This window comes from Stenella coeruleoalba (genome assembly GCF_951394435.1).
Source record: "Stenella coeruleoalba genome assembly, chromosome: 3".
Lineage (NCBI taxonomy): Eukaryota > Metazoa > Chordata > Mammalia > Artiodactyla > Delphinidae > Stenella > Stenella coeruleoalba.
This window is the reverse complement of record NC_137148.1, coordinates 40,238,977-40,254,701: the sequence shown is the minus strand read 5'-3', so window position 1 is coordinate 40,254,701 and position 15,725 is coordinate 40,238,977. Positions and strand designations below refer to the sequence as shown.

Sequence of the window (15,725 nt, the reverse complement as noted above, 5' to 3'; positions counted from 1 at the left end):
ATGATCCAGTTCATTAAATTAACATTACAGAAAAATCTCTTGGGCAATCAGTCGACAAAAGTTCTCTGTTATTCAGCATATCCATACTACTGTAATACAATGTATTTGCAGTCATGAAGATAACCTTGAGGAACTCTATAGAACTGCTTTCTGAATTCACAAGGCTTTTAATGTTTAATTACGCTTATTTTAAAATGTATATGTATGTTTACACACACACACACACCCCCCTACATACCACCTAATTTCTTGTCCATGCCTATGTTTACTGGGTTTTCACTTAATTTTTTTTTTTTTTAGTGTAGAAATGTTGGATCCCTGATTAGAATATTCGTTATGTTGTATTTCAATAGAGAAAAAAATACATTAGTGACATTTTAACCTATTTTATAAAAAATGTCATTTTAGACTATGTTCAAAGGATATAATAATATAAGCCTAGTAAATAAGTTTAACAAAATAAGCATACCACAACGAGCAAAACAAGTTAAACCTTATACTTTCTATGAAGGCAACAATCTTTCTTACTTGATTGCTTAATTACTACACAAAAATAAGACAAATAATGTTGCATATGAAAATGTTAATTGTTATTTTACATTCCTATACCTCATTCATCTTCCAGTCAGAGGTCCACTGCAGATCATAAACATGCACATATAGAAAAAATTTAGAAAAATAGATTTTAAGGATAAGGGGTTTTTCTCATTCTACTTGTATTTGGTTTGCAGAGTAAATTACCTTTCGGCAGCCAATGGCCTTCATAGTTTTGACTCCAACATGTTTCAATATCATTAAAAACCGCTTTAGAAATTGTGGAGTGCAGGAAAAAAGGGGATACCCAGGCTGACGTGATGTGCCTGAGAACACACACGGAATCTGTCTGAGACTCAAAAACCAGGGTCACCTCCTGACTGGAGCAAAGGAATCTCAGGAAGGTAGGGTGGCTGGGCAGTCAGGTCCTCTGCAGTACCAGTCTTACTGGAGAGAGCCCAGTTTCCAACTCTGCCTCTCAACTGGTGTCTCTGTCTTTCTTTCTCCTTAGCACTTGACTGTTCACAGTCAATAGGAGAGCCAGAGGGGAAACATGGAATCCAGCTGCGGAAGGCCACCAAATATAAGCATGTAGTTTCTGCTCCAGAATTTACTGGGTTCCATAACCTATTCCTTCTGCAATAGAATTTTTTTCAAGGTTCAACCTGTTTGCAGGGGCAAAGGTGATGTGCAGATTCCTATCATCGAGGGAAATAAAAAAAAAATATCTCACTGGATTTCATCATGCAGGAGCAAATACATTGTCCTCCTGCCCCAAAGTGCTTCTGTATATACGACACTTACCAGCTTCGTAAACCCTGTCTTCTTTGGACTTCAATTTCACATCAAAACACACTGTGGCATTTATGCATACTGTTTCCTTTCCCTCCACGCGGCAGTTTTTCTTTTGAATATTCACTTTATTGGGTTCAAAATTCATGGTCACTTTAACTACAGCCACATCTCGGGACCTGCAATCACATAAGCCATGGTGATGACTCACACATTTTTACATTTAATGCATGCCATCATTTTGGCAGTGCAAAGGGAGGGCATCCAAGAGGATTCTTCTTGGTGTACAGTATGGGCTCTCAGGACTCCTTTCTCTCTTGAATCTTTGATATAGAAGAAACTGGAATTGATGTTCTGAAGGCACCCAGGTTATTCTGGAACCATGTTAGGCTTTGGTTTCTGAAGGGTAGCAGAATATGCAACCCTAAAATACGGCTATAGGAGTTTAGGACAGGCCACCCCCAAACATGCCGCTTTGGTATATTGATTTTGAGCTGCAGGCACTTAAAACACAAAACATGCAGGGAGAGGCTTCCTCTGAACTCTACTTACTTACTTAAAGACAGATCCTCCAAAAGAAACTCAGTTGTCATAAATCTCTACCCAGGAGTTTCATCAACCAGGGAAAATCGACTCATTACAAGAGAGGAGGTTGCAGTGGACACCACACCCAGACAAACTTTGTTGCAAACCATCTTACCTCCCATCTGTTCTCCTGAGGGCCTATTCATCTTTCCTAAAAAAAATCATTTACTCTCCCCTGAGGCCTACAGCCCCCTCCCCTTTCCCTATTAAGATGATTTTGAAGTGTGAATGCTAAGCTACCTGGGGAAGCTATTCATTTTTCCCTGGGATCTCCCATGTATACATGAGGTATACGTGTTAATAAACTTCTGGGTTTTTTTTTTTTTTTCTTATTTGTCTTCTTTTACTACAGTCATCTCAGCCAAGAACTCAGAAGGGTAAAGGCAAAATTATTTTTCATCCCCTACAATTTATAGGCCAAAGACCCATATTGCCCATGATAGAAAAGAGATAAAACCAAGCAACCAGGTGCAACCTTAGAACCAAAACCATATTTTCGGCACTTTTGAGTTTGCTCCCCATCTGGAAAGAGTCCAGAGGCCCCTGGACATCGTTTCTGCACTATTAATACTTGTCTGTTCTTCTTGTAGGTTCAGCCTTGTCCCTGTTTCTGAGAAGGAGAAGCAGAATAGCATTTGAAGCGCTGTGCTAGGCACACATGCTATTTATTATTCATTTAAATTTTAAATTAACTTTCATAACAAGACATGTTATTATCTCTCTTTCATATGTGAGATAACTGAGGCTCTGAGAGATCAAGTATATTTTATCCAAGGTCAAAAGCTGTTCAGAGGGCAAAATTGGGATTTTAAACCCAGTCTTTTTAGTTCCAAAGCCCAGTGATTTCCAGTAATCTGAAGTGAGAGCAGAGTAATACAAAATTAGGCAGAGTATACGGAGCTTGACGCTAATGCCTTAGAATAAAGCCAGCATAACTATTGAACACTGTTATCTGGTTTCTGCCTTGTAACCAGACTGGCTCTTTAGAGCTAGGTATCTTGTGAATACATAGGTCCCTGCTTATGCTTCTGCGTTTGAAAAGAAAAATTATAGTTATTTTTCTTTTAAAACAATTTACACATAGAAGATATAGTAAAGGAAACAAAGAAAATACAAATCAGTTGTAATTCTATCATTCAACAATAATCACCATTCATATACATATATATGTACGTCTGTATATAGAGAGATGCATACACACACATACATGCATAAGTATACACACACACACACACACACACACACACACACACACTGGCCCATATACATATACAAGCATAAGTACTTTAAAAACATAATATAATAAACAACCTTCCAATATTTCTATTTTTCTGAGAACATTATTGTTAATGGCAGTATACGATTCCAACATATGCATGAACCATAATCTAGTTACTCAAACCTCTCTTACTGGATATTTATCTTACCTTCTTCAAAAAAATATCTATAACCTACAGCACTGTGATTACTCTAAAGACCATACATCTTTAACCATAGACTATATCTTTAAAAAATTATTAGGAGGTAAAATTAAAAAGTATGAACATTTTAAGGCTTTTTAACACTTCAGTGACAAATGCCTGCTAATGCGTTTTAACCAGTTTACTGTTTCACCAGCAACGAATGAGTGAATGAGCGTGTCTAGTTTCCTGCTTGGAAGTTTGGATCCTCTGGGCATGAGGCTGCCTTGACCACTCCCCAACCCACATCTCCTCTCTGCCCCACGCAGATCTTCACAGTGTCTGTGGCTCAGTCTACCCACAGGATGGGGTTCTCCCATCTGCTCCTGGATGTCCCTGACTGCTGGGTGGGCCTATGTTTATCACCTGCCATCCATATCCACTCTCAATCCCTCCTTCAGCATTGAAAATCTTGGTCTTCACGTTGCAGTATACTGGTTTAGTCCATTTTGCTGGGCGACAACAGGGACCCGAATCTGTCATTCTGGCCCCTCGATGATAAAGCCTTGACTGGGGACAGGAAAGGCCAGAAACAAGTTTTCAGGGCTTTGTAAGAAGCCCTTGAGACAAAACTGGAGAATAAAAATCGTCCTTAAAACGTATGTATATTTTTTGGGCTTCCCTGGTGGCGCAGTGGTTGAGAGTCCACCTGCCGATGCAGGGGACACGGGTTCGTGCCCCGGTCCAGGAAGATCCCACATGCCGCGGAGTGGCTGGGCCCGTGAGCCATGGCCGCTGAGCCTGCGCGTCCAGAGCCTGTGCTCTGCAACGGGAGAGGCCACAGCAGTGAGAGGTCCGCATACCGCAAAAAACAAAACAAAAAAAACTATGTATATTTTTTAATATACAGGGGTGAATACAATAAATATTCCTGGGTAAAGATTATCTTAATGAATTAATCCAGGATTAACAGTTCGAACAAAAACTAAATGTTCTCTTTGTTCCCAAAACTGGTGACTTCTGGTCTGGAGCCTTGGTTTCGGGTGGGCTCCCCCGAAAGTCACAGCCATTGCTGCCCAGCATTCTCCCCTCCTAGGCATCACCTTTCAGTTTTCCTTTCCCTCTACTGTACAGTTAAAAATATTTTTTAAAAAACATAATGGTTACTCTGTATAGTTTAGTGTACAACTTTTATTTGACCATTAGTTCTTAAGGATTATCTTAAATTATGACAAAGTCATATTTTCCAGTCTCTGTCTTCACCTCTTTCACAATTTTCTTTACTATCCTTCTACATAAAGTTTGGCAAAAGACTATCTGAATTGCACTAAACTAATGATTAATTTGAAAGAATCAACATGTGGACTTTCCATTGAGGCACATGGCATAAATTTTTTTTATTTATTAAATCCTTCCTTTATATGTTTTAACAAAGTTTGCAACATATTTCAAAATTATCACACAAATTTCTCGTTAAGGTTATTGACATTTTTTAGTCACATTTTTTCAAATAGAACCTTTTTGAAATCATGTCTTATTAACTAGTTAAAGCTAGTTATTAATGCTATTAATTAATAAATTATTTTATTAATAAGTTAATTGATTAATAAAATGGTATTAATGAATATATCTGACGATTGATGAGGATCTTACAGTTAACTGAAATTAATTTGGGGATGCAGGAATTTTAAAGGCTGAGAAAAGATATTACTGTAGATGCTTCTATGCTTGCAACAATGTAAACATAATCAGACAATGGTGCACAAATGTCTAGTTCTATGTGTTAGGTAAATGAATGAAGAGCTAAAAGCTTGTGAGTAACTTAAATTTAGGGAAAGTTTCTTGTTTATATACATCCTGTATGAGGCTCACTTTTCCCCTATGCTTCCCTCCAAGCAGAATACTTATCTTAGTGACAATTACATAATAGATACCCCAATTAAGTGTTGATTCTATTTGTTCCTTTAATATGGTTTCTCTATTTTTAAGATTTATCAACTTCTCAGATTCCCAAACTGCATAATTTTTATCTGAATAATGGAGCACAAAAAGAAACAGACATTTGGTATATAAATTCTTATCATACTCTGAGCTCTGGAACTGTTCGGAAAATATTATCATATTAATTGGATGTTATTCAAATACATACCAGAAGAGGGCAGCACCACCAAGGCCCCCAATAGTGACATCAGTCAGACCGTCACCATTTAAATCCATTTCTCCGTGGATAGACTGGCCAAAAAATTTCAGTGTCTCGCCATCTCCCCCTGATGGAATACGCTGTGAAAATCCCAGCAGAGAGTTTTTAATGTCAGAAGAGTCTCTTCAAAAACAATTTCAAATAAATCTGAGAACTTGGATTGGTTAACAAAAAATTAAAATTAGAGATCTTTTGGAAACCTGCCCAAGAGGCCCCTCATGTGGAGACAAGAGGAATTACTCAGATATTCCCAAAGGATATTCTTTTTATAGTGCAGACAAAATCATTTCAGGGTTATTGACACCAGGGAGAGGGGAAAATATTATAATAACGTCATCTTGTCCAATCCTCAAGGAAAACATTATGAGTAGTTGGCTCTACTTTCTAGTTCCTGTTCAATTCCATTACACAGAGATATTTAAAGGTGCTGTAAACACATCATACAAGCAAGAGGGGGAGTACAAAATTATCCTAGGGTCAGTTTGGGGTTCACTGAACTTTGAGGCTGGGTATAAATAATACATGCTATCAAATACATTTTTCAATATGCAATCTTTACTGTCTGTCAAAAGTGGTTCTGAAAGTCAAGAGCATAATAGACTCAGTTTCATTCATATGTATCCACAATGTTGGGAAGGCACGATGAATATGGAGTTCTCGAAGACTGATCTGTGCACATTACCACACATAATATGTTTGACATCTGTACTTCCTGACTTAGCTTGGGTTCAAGCTGATAATATTTTAATAGAACCTGATGGCAGGGAAACCCAACTGACAGACACACCCTAAACTCGGGATCTCCTTATCCTCCTGTTTTTCCACTTAAATATCATAAAATAAGAAGCAAAATAAGGCAAACCAGATGGAAACATTTTTCATGCTTAAATGTTTGTGGCTCAGTGGAAATTATTTCCTTATTTTTTCAGCAAAAAAAACAGGAGTTATCAGCCCCACTGTTGCTGGAGGACTTGATTCAGTTTGATTCTGGACCATTCCATACACAAGCAGCACCTCTAGTTACCATGGAAATGAATGAGCACATCCTCACCTATCCTTGGGAAAGCATTTTGCCAATAATTAAACAAACTCAACTCTAATATTCTTTATTGTTTTTGTTGCTTAAAGCTGCACCTTGATTTACCACCATTTTACAAAATTAATTCCTTATGGCAATCTAGTCTACTTACTAATGATTTAAAAATCCTTCTTTTTCTACTGCAAATGCCACTCCATTAAATGTGAGGGATTGAAACTGAATGAATAAAGGGGTAGAACACAAGAAACTCCTTCCTTCAGTTCCTGATTCCATCATGCTCCCATAGTTAATACAGCCTATTTCCAGTTACAAAAAATCATGAAGATTTTTAACAGAAGCAAATCACTTATTAAATGGATAGCAGTGTCATTACGGAAATATGCCCTTTATTTTGTTGTTTCACTATTAAGGTCATTATGACTTTATGAAAAATTAAGCACAACTTCGCAAGACATGAATATATTTTGAGAATTCTATTGACAACAGAACCGAAGAACAATCAACTGTAAAGAGAAATAATTGATGTTCTGATTTTCTTTTCATGTTATGTAAGCTAGAAAAGTAGTGAATTCTATTTTGTTTACAAGTAGCTGTTCAATGCCTAATTAACTATTGTTACGTAAAAACAGACAACTACATTAGAAGAATTCCTTCAAACTCTTTTACTTTTATAATGCATGAAACACTTCTGTAAATGGACATTTTTCTCATGTAGGAAAAAGTTACATTTATGTATTAGAGCCATTAACTGACAATAAATTTAAAACAAGAACAAAAGAAATCCCCTGCAGGTTAAGTTTAATTATTCAGATTTTTTTTTTCCAAGAGGGATTACTTGGGTGAAAATTGTAAACCTTCAGAAGCCCAAATTTATTTGATGAAAATATACCAATTTACTTCATAAATATAAACTTAATGTGATTTTATTATAAAAACATGGGTATTGAATATAAAAACAATTTCATCTCCTTTATTGGCTAAATCATGTAATTATTGTTCTCTTACTCAGAAAGTGGTATCCTCTGATTATGATCAGGCACACTGTAGATGTTAAATAGCTTTGTTAAAAAGCGTTCTTTCGTTTTGCTTTTTTTTTTGTGGTACACGGGCCTCTCACTGTTGTGGCCTCTCCCTTTGTGGAGCACAGCTCTGGACGCGCAGCCTCAGCGGCCATGGCTCATGGGCCCAGCCGCTCCGTGGCATGTGGGATCTTCCCGCACCGGGGCACAAACCCGTGTCCCCTGCATCGGCAGGCAGACTCTCAACCACTGCGCCACCAGGGAAGCCCCTGTTTTGCTTTTTTTACCATTTCAAAAGATCAGGTCATGGAGACAAGGCAAATAACAACAGAAAAAAAAAAAAAACTAGATAAAAGAATAAAATTACAAGTAATTCTTCTATAAAGAAAATTTAGAAATCTAGTTTCCCAAGAGACAGAGGAAAAAAATTAAATAACTCATGAAGCAAGACATTGGTATTGAACCCACTTATCACTTAAGGGCAAGAATCACAGAATCAGAAATATATGTGTAATATAATAAACCAATGTTATCTCAATGAATAATAAAGCTAAAAAAACCCATATATTGCCACTGATTGTATGACAATACACCACTGTTGTATTGCATAGTCCTATTGTATAGGACTATGTATAGTCCTATGTATAGGACTATTGTATAGTCCTGCTACACTAAATTATAATTAAATAAAAGAATCTGTAGATTTAACTTCTTACTTGTGCATACTCTTCCCTTATAGTCTTGCCACTTCCATGATAAATGTACACAGCTCCCCCATGATCGTCTTCCAGGGGTGCTCCTATCACGATGTCATTAAATCCATCAAGATTGAGGTCTTTCACAGCAGAAATAGCTGTTCCAAAACGAGCCCCACATGGTTCATTTTTGTTTTCCTTTGTGCATGAATTGTGCTTCAGAGACGAACAGCAAGTCTGCTTCATGGGTTCCAGGCTCATTTGATATTCAAACCTTGTCTGGAAGAAAGATAAACAGGATATTTATGGATTCTGTCATTACTACAGCAGAGCGAAGTTTCTAAGTACATACTAAATCAGCGCTACTAAAAACCATTTGTACCTCGATGGTAAAGTTTGTAAAATTTCTTGAAAAGTGTGTCTATCTGAGAGCAAAGTTAGAGATTTCAAAGAACAGACTGTAGCAGTGTGGGAAAGATGATGTACTGAGGACTTTAATGGATTCTCCTTTTAATGTAATCAAGTGAGTACGTAACTCACAGCAGCTCTTTAAAGCTGAAGAGCTGAATTTTAAAATCCTCAATTCGTGTCACTATCCTTTCTTCGCCCATTATTGTGCTTTTTGGAAAAGTCTCTCTCTATTCTCCCCTATAAAGGATGGCAAGTGCTAGCAATGATGAACAGGAACAGATTTTCTTGGGAAAAAAGGGAAAAACAGCACAGGGGTAAAAAAATGTTGACAGGAGGAATCAAAAAGATGATAGGAAGAAAGATATGTAATTTATGATTTAAAATAATTATTATGGGAAAGACTCTAATAATTTAACAAGCTAAATAGATACATCCCAACTTTGCTGTAAACATCAAAAAATTCTTCTAATGAAGAAATCAGAATTATTTTGCTTAGCAAATGATGTCTAAAGTTAGGATCAGAAAAACAAAATCTCACTGTAGCAGAGTGAAGTATTCCAAAGACCACAGCAGTTTGCTCAAAGTCTTTGGTGTCACTGCCTTAAAAGTCACTGCTTCTCCACAGTCTCTCCCCCTTCCCCCTTTACACACACACACACACACACACACACACACACACACACACACACAGAGCTTGAACTGTTAATGTGACCCACCTCTAGACCAGAGCTCATGAATGGTTGCTCTGTGAATTTAGCAATTTAGTGATTTATTTATCTTTATTCTATATACTCTTTAAAAAGTTCACATTTACAAGCAGAAAATATCTAACAGTTTGAACTACTTTATCAGAATTCTAAATGTTCGTTTAGAGACTGAGGAGTTAGTGAGGTAGGCTGGCCCTGAAAGCTTCTTTGCTCCTTTTGCCGAAGCAAGTGAAAAATTAGAACAACATTATTAATTGAAATTTTAAGAAAGAAAGATTCTCCCAGATTTCGACCAAAGTTATCAGGTTACGGTTACCATTACCTGATTCAGAGCATAGATGTACACTTTTCCTTGTTCCTCCTTCTCTGTTCCCATGAACATAGGAGCCCCGACTAGAAGAATGTCAGTATTAGAATCTTTATCAATGTCAACTGTCGTCAAAACACTTCCAAAGTAGGAACCGATCTAGGACACAAGACAAAACAGAACAAAACAGTCTGATGAACATCAGAAATTCTCAAGGAAACTAAAAACCTGCATTTCTCTTACTTATACCAATTGAGAAGAGTGTTTGGGAGTCAGATGACAAAGGAAATGAAATATAGAAACCGATGCTACCTGAGAGCTCTTTATTTGCTCTTGCATGAAGCTAATGAATATTAGGTCCATCCTGGGGGATGAGCAGTTGTCATAGATTCTGTAACTTGAGAATAAGAGAAAGGATTTCCTCTGTATTTCACCCTAACCTCTCTTCTCCACAAATCAGAAAAGATCAGTAATAATACAACAATTTTTTAAGGAAATAAATGAAATAAACAATAGAAGGCATTCCTGAATGGCTTCAGTATATGTTTAAATACACCATGAGGAACTGAATTATCTCGGAACACTGGGGCAACATATTTCACCTTAGAGTCTTAGAAGACTGTCTACTCAACAAAATCGCTAAGTCTTGTCCCAGCAGCTATGAGAGATAGAGAAATATAAAAGGATTGCTGGGGGACCATCCTCTAGCAGGACTGTATTTTCTCTTTAATGATAGGGATGAATTTTAGGGAAATCCAGGGTACTTGTGCTTCATCATTCAAGTGCAATAACTTTCTCAAATGTTGACCTGTGTCTGATGTTCGACGTGCTGTATAATTTTATCCTTGAAATTTCCTGTCGTCTTCCATGACTTTACTTTTGCTCTTCTGATTCTGCCACTGTATCACAGACCATTCTTTCTTTCCATTTTGCTGGCTCCTTTCTCTCCTTCCATTCCCTAGATTTTGGCCTCCCCTGAGTTCAGGCCTGCAACCATTCCCTTCTTTTAGATGACCAATTCTCCCCTACCAATTCCCACTATCTCAAATGGCAAATGCACTCCATCTTCCTTCTCAAGACTCCCAGTTCTACATTTCTACAGATTGCCAGACAGCTGCTAGACACTGATTTTTTGAATGTCCTTTTCTCACAGGCTTATGAAAGGTTTAAAAGGTCTTTGCTTTTAGGTTGAATTAATTACAAATGTTAAATAAAATGCTGTAAGATCTGGCAATATTGGGTCTTCATTCCCACATGGCAATAGCTGACTGAAGCTGAGCAGGGGCTAAGCCCATGGATGGTTCACAAGCTGCCCAGCCCATGGTTCCCACTTTCTATTGTCTTCTGTCCAGCAGCTTTTTTATTTGTTTACCTCCCTGCCACCTGCAACCATTTGGATTTGTGCTCACTGTTACAGAAAACATGTCTAAAACCAAACACCATTTAAAAAATATCTAAACTGCTTGAGTTGCTGACATTCTTTTTTTTTCTGAATTTTTGAATTTTATTTCATTTATTTTTTTATACAGCAGGTTCATATTAGTCATCCATTTTATACACATCAGTGTATACATGTCAATCCCAATCGCCCAATCCAGCACACCCCCACCCCCACCCACCTCTGCTTTCCCCCCTTGGTGTCCATACATTTGTTCTCTACATCTGTGTCTCAATTTCTGCCCTGAAAACCGGTTCATCTGTACCATTTTTCTAGGTTTCACATATATGCGTTAATATATTTGTTTTTCTCTTTCTGACTTACTTCACTCTGTATGACAGTCTCTAGATCCATCCATGTCTCTACAAATAACCCAATTTTGTTCCTCATTATGGCTGAGTAATATCCCATTGTATATATGTACCACATCTTCTTTATCCATTCGTCTGTCGATGGGCATTTGGGTTGCTTCCATGACATGGCTATTATAAATAGTGCTGCAATGAACATTGGGGTGCATGTGTCTTTTTGAATTATGGTTTTCTCTGGGTACATGCCTGGTAGTGGGATTGCTGGGTCATATGGTAATTCTATTTTTAGTTTTTTAAGGAACCTCCATACTGTTCTCCATAGTGGCTGTATCAATTTACATTCTCACCAGCAGTGCAAGAGGGTTCCCTTTTGTCCACACCCTCTCCAGCATTTGTTTGTAGATTTTCTGATGATGCCCATCCTAACTGGTGTGAGGTGATACCTCATTGTAGTTTTGATTTGCATTTCTCTAATAATTAGTGATGTTGAGCAGCTTTTCCTATGCTTCTTGGCCATCTGTATGTCTTCTTTGGAGAAATGTCTATTTAGGTCTTCTGCCCATTTTTGATTAGGTTGTTTGTTTTTTAATGTTGAGCTGCATGCTTCTATATTTTGGAGATTAATCCTTTGTCCGTTGATTCGTTTGCAAATATTTTCTCCCATTCTGAGGGTTGTCTTTTCATCTTGATTGTAGTTTCCCTTGCTTTGCAAAAGCTTTTAAGTTTCATTAGGTCCCATTTGTTTACTTTTGTTTTTATGAGTTGCTGACATTCTAATCATGGCGCCCTTTCTCCCAGACTCCCAGGCTTGAAACTCAAATCACTCATGATTTACATTATTCGTGATACTCTCCTCAAGCGTTCATAAGCAATTTTTTTCACAAAATTTTACACTTCCTGTCTTAGAGACAATCAATAGAGTGATAATGGGCCTAAGATGTCATCCAAATGGTTTCTTTTACAATCTTGTCAATTCTTCCTTATTTCTGTCTGCCACATCCCTTCCTTTTCTATTTTTATTGTTGATCTACCATTTCAGGTTCTTCTCGCCTCATCCTTCAGCTCCAACAAAAGCCTTGTTTTTTATTGTTTATGCATTTTCTGACTATAAATGTTGTCAAAGGGCTAATAACACCCCCTCAGCTGGTAAAAGAGAATCTGACCTTTGGCTTATTCTAACTCTGTCCCCCTGGAAATATGATCATCATATTCAGCTATAACACTTAGCAACATGGAGTGTGGTGAAAAAAATCTCTGATTGGAACATTGCATTTAGGCTGGGTGGAACTATAAACATCCGATGGAGATAACATATTTTGGGCTTCCTAGATTGCAGTAACTCTTCTAACTGCATGCCTTTAGCAGGACCCAGGGAAGCTATGTCTATGGTGCTGTTATAAAAGATGTTGGCTCCTGTAGGGCTTTAAAGCCAGGGCAGCTCCTGCACCTGCTTTAAGTGTCTGTCTCTTGGCACCTCAGCTGTGCTGCTGTGCTGGGTTGCTTCCAGGGCTCCTACAGGGGAGGGAGGCCGGTGCTGCCCTGCCCTTCTGAGTAGTTTGTGTGAGTGTGTGTTGGGGGGGTAGTCTAGTGAGTTGGAATGTTTAGTGAAGCCCAAGAACGCCCCCATCCTATGAGGAATGTAGAATAAAATCTCATTCTAGAATACCTGGAAAATGCAGAAAACTATGAAGAAAGGAATAAAAATTACCCAAATTATCACCATTTAATAATAACCAACAACAGCACAGATGTTTCTTTCAGTTTAAAAAAGACTTATATATACTTATGTTTGCATATTGCATATATAATTTCTTAAACGACTTTTAATATTCAATATTATCTAATGAGAATTCTCTGACTTTACACATTACAAATTATTTCCCATCACCTCCAGGGGAAAATCCAAACTCCTTAGTCTACCATTCAAAACCTCACACAGTTGGGCCCCACTGGCTCTTTCACTGTGCTTTCTACCTATCTACATTCTGTCTTTCTTCTAGACTAGCCCACATTTTATCTCTTATTAAGACTTTCTGTACCATCCTAGCTTAAAAGAATCTATGTTCTGAATTTACTGTCTGTGGCCCTGGCACTTTCATGCTTATTAATGTTTTAGATTTCTTTGCTTGTGTATATGTTTGTACATCTGTATCTACATCATTATCTACACATCCTACACCTACCTCCATCCAGCTGAAATATTACTGACGCCAAAGACACAGACACTTTAGATTCCTCCAAGGAACTTAACACGGGGCCCTGTTCACAGTGCATGTTGAATATGGGGGTACTGTTTTTTAAAAAGTTTAGGACAACAGACAGTTCAATTTACATAGATAGAGTGTGAATGGATTAATTGAAAACAACGATTTTGAAGTTTACCTGTTCTCCATGGAGTGTCTGGAGAATCCTGATGTCTCCATCCTCCATCCTGTAGATGACCACCTGGCCTGTATGATTGTACCGTGGCTGTCCGGCAATGTAGAGCACATCTCCAGAAACAGTGGCGGAGTTTACTGTGTAACCTAATGAAAGACAGACGCTGGATATACTCACTGGCCCCTTGGAGTTTGCATGGAATAAGTTAAGATCCATTCTAAACGGTTGGGAGAATCATTGTTATATGTTTATATGGACTTCTCTTTTTTTGAAAATAAATATATATACTTTAATGCAGGAAAGTTTGTTTAGGTAGAAGCTTTTAGTGTGCTCCCTAATTATCTACCACAACTGCTTCATTCTGAAAAGGTATTTTCCCCCAAACCTCAGTTTTTCATTGTTTAAAAGCACAAATGATATAACATTGACAGGAAAAGAAAACACACACACACACATACAAAACTCTCGCAATCTCAATTTACCCCTTTGAAATAAATCAACTGTATTTCATTTGGATGCATGTGTCTGTGCCATAGAAATCCATAACTTTATACAGTTGTAATCATAGTAAATGTAAACGTTTTCTGTATTGCTGCCTAGGTTTTTAATTGTAATTTTAAATGGTTGAAGCTTCCTTCTCAGTTAAGGTATAACTGCCTTGTGTTTATACCATAGGACCATTCCCTGTTGGAATGGTGGAATTTAGGTGTTTTTTTAAAATTTTTTGGCATTACACTTAAGCCTGCAAAGACATCTTTGAGTATTCAATTTTTTTCTTTCTTTTGGATTTTTTTGATGACAAATTTCAAGGAATAGCTTACTGGAGCAAATTTTTAATGGTTCTTATAATGTCTGACAAATTGTTTCCAGAATATTTGTACTAATTCATTCCATGAACAGCCACTGGAGAGAGTAGTTTAACCAAATTCTTACAAACATTAGGTACATTACTATTATTTAAAATTGTGGATGCTCTAATAAATGTTAAACAATATCACCTTGCTGTGATTTAAATTTTCATTTGTTTGATTAAAAGTAAGCTTGAACAGTTTTTCACAATTATTCCTCTTTTTAATTGGACCTTCATGACCTTTAAAATTTTAAACTGTGTCTTTAAAGCAGATTATTATTAATTTTTGAGTGAAAAATTAGATTTATTCTTTGTATCTCTAGAGAACAGAGCTAAATCAATAGATAAAAATTACCATGTGGAGATTTCAACTCTACAGAAGGAAGAAATGTTCTAATAACCAGAACTGTCCATCATTGGAGTAGAAGGCAGATTATTTTTCCAAATGCCACAGAATAGCATTTTTTACTGAGAAAAAGATTATATTGATAACTCACTTACCAAGTATTTTACCATAAGATAATAGTTCCACTTTCTTCCAAAACTTTAAAAGAGGAACAGAAGTTTTGTACTGAAATATGTTTATTCTTACAAGTCCTAAAGGAACACAATTCCTCAGCCATATTCCCTTTCATGAATATTTTTCTCATATTTTCATTTCTTCAACTTAGAGCTTTTTAAAAAAATTACTATACATAATAGAGACTGTAAAATATTCTTTTTCTAATGTGTAATGTGTTACATTTTTATGTTACTAACCACAGTATTGCTTAAAAAATAAAAACTTTACAGTCATGTTTATACATAAATAAAATGGAAAAGAAGACTGCAAAACAAAGGTTGTTGTATTTCATGCAGCTCTATTAGAAATATTAAGAAGAGAGTGGGGTGAGTGGGGTGAGAGTACACAGTGATTTTTTTTTTGCAATTTTCAGAGCTATGAATGCAAACTGATAAAAGAACCTTTAAAAAATAAGTTGAAAATTATGTCTGAGGCTTGGAGTTGTGTGATTATCTACTTGACTTTGATGATGCACAATTGATTACTAAACCGTTAG

General features: G+C 36.9%; 1 protein-coding gene across 3 annotated transcripts in view; it reads right to left on the bottom strand.

The window, feature by feature from the left end:
• The window catches only part of ITGA1 (integrin subunit alpha 1), a 173,569-nt gene that overhangs the window by 36,490 nt on the left and 121,354 nt on the right, over positions 1 to 15,725 (bottom strand). For all 3 annotated transcript variants that reach the window (XM_079916898.1, XM_079916899.1, XM_079916900.1), the window contains exons 12-16: positions 13,821 to 13,963; positions 9,705 to 9,848; positions 8,286 to 8,543; positions 5,461 to 5,591; positions 1,339 to 1,505 (exon numbers count right to left, since the gene is read on the bottom strand). In XM_079916898.1, coding sequence (XP_079773024.1) covers positions 1,339 to 1,505; positions 5,461 to 5,591; positions 8,286 to 8,543; positions 9,705 to 9,848; positions 13,821 to 13,963 — 843 coding nt within the window. The remainder of the gene's footprint in view (positions 1 to 1,338; positions 1,506 to 5,460; positions 5,592 to 8,285; positions 8,544 to 9,704; positions 9,849 to 13,820; positions 13,964 to 15,725) is intronic.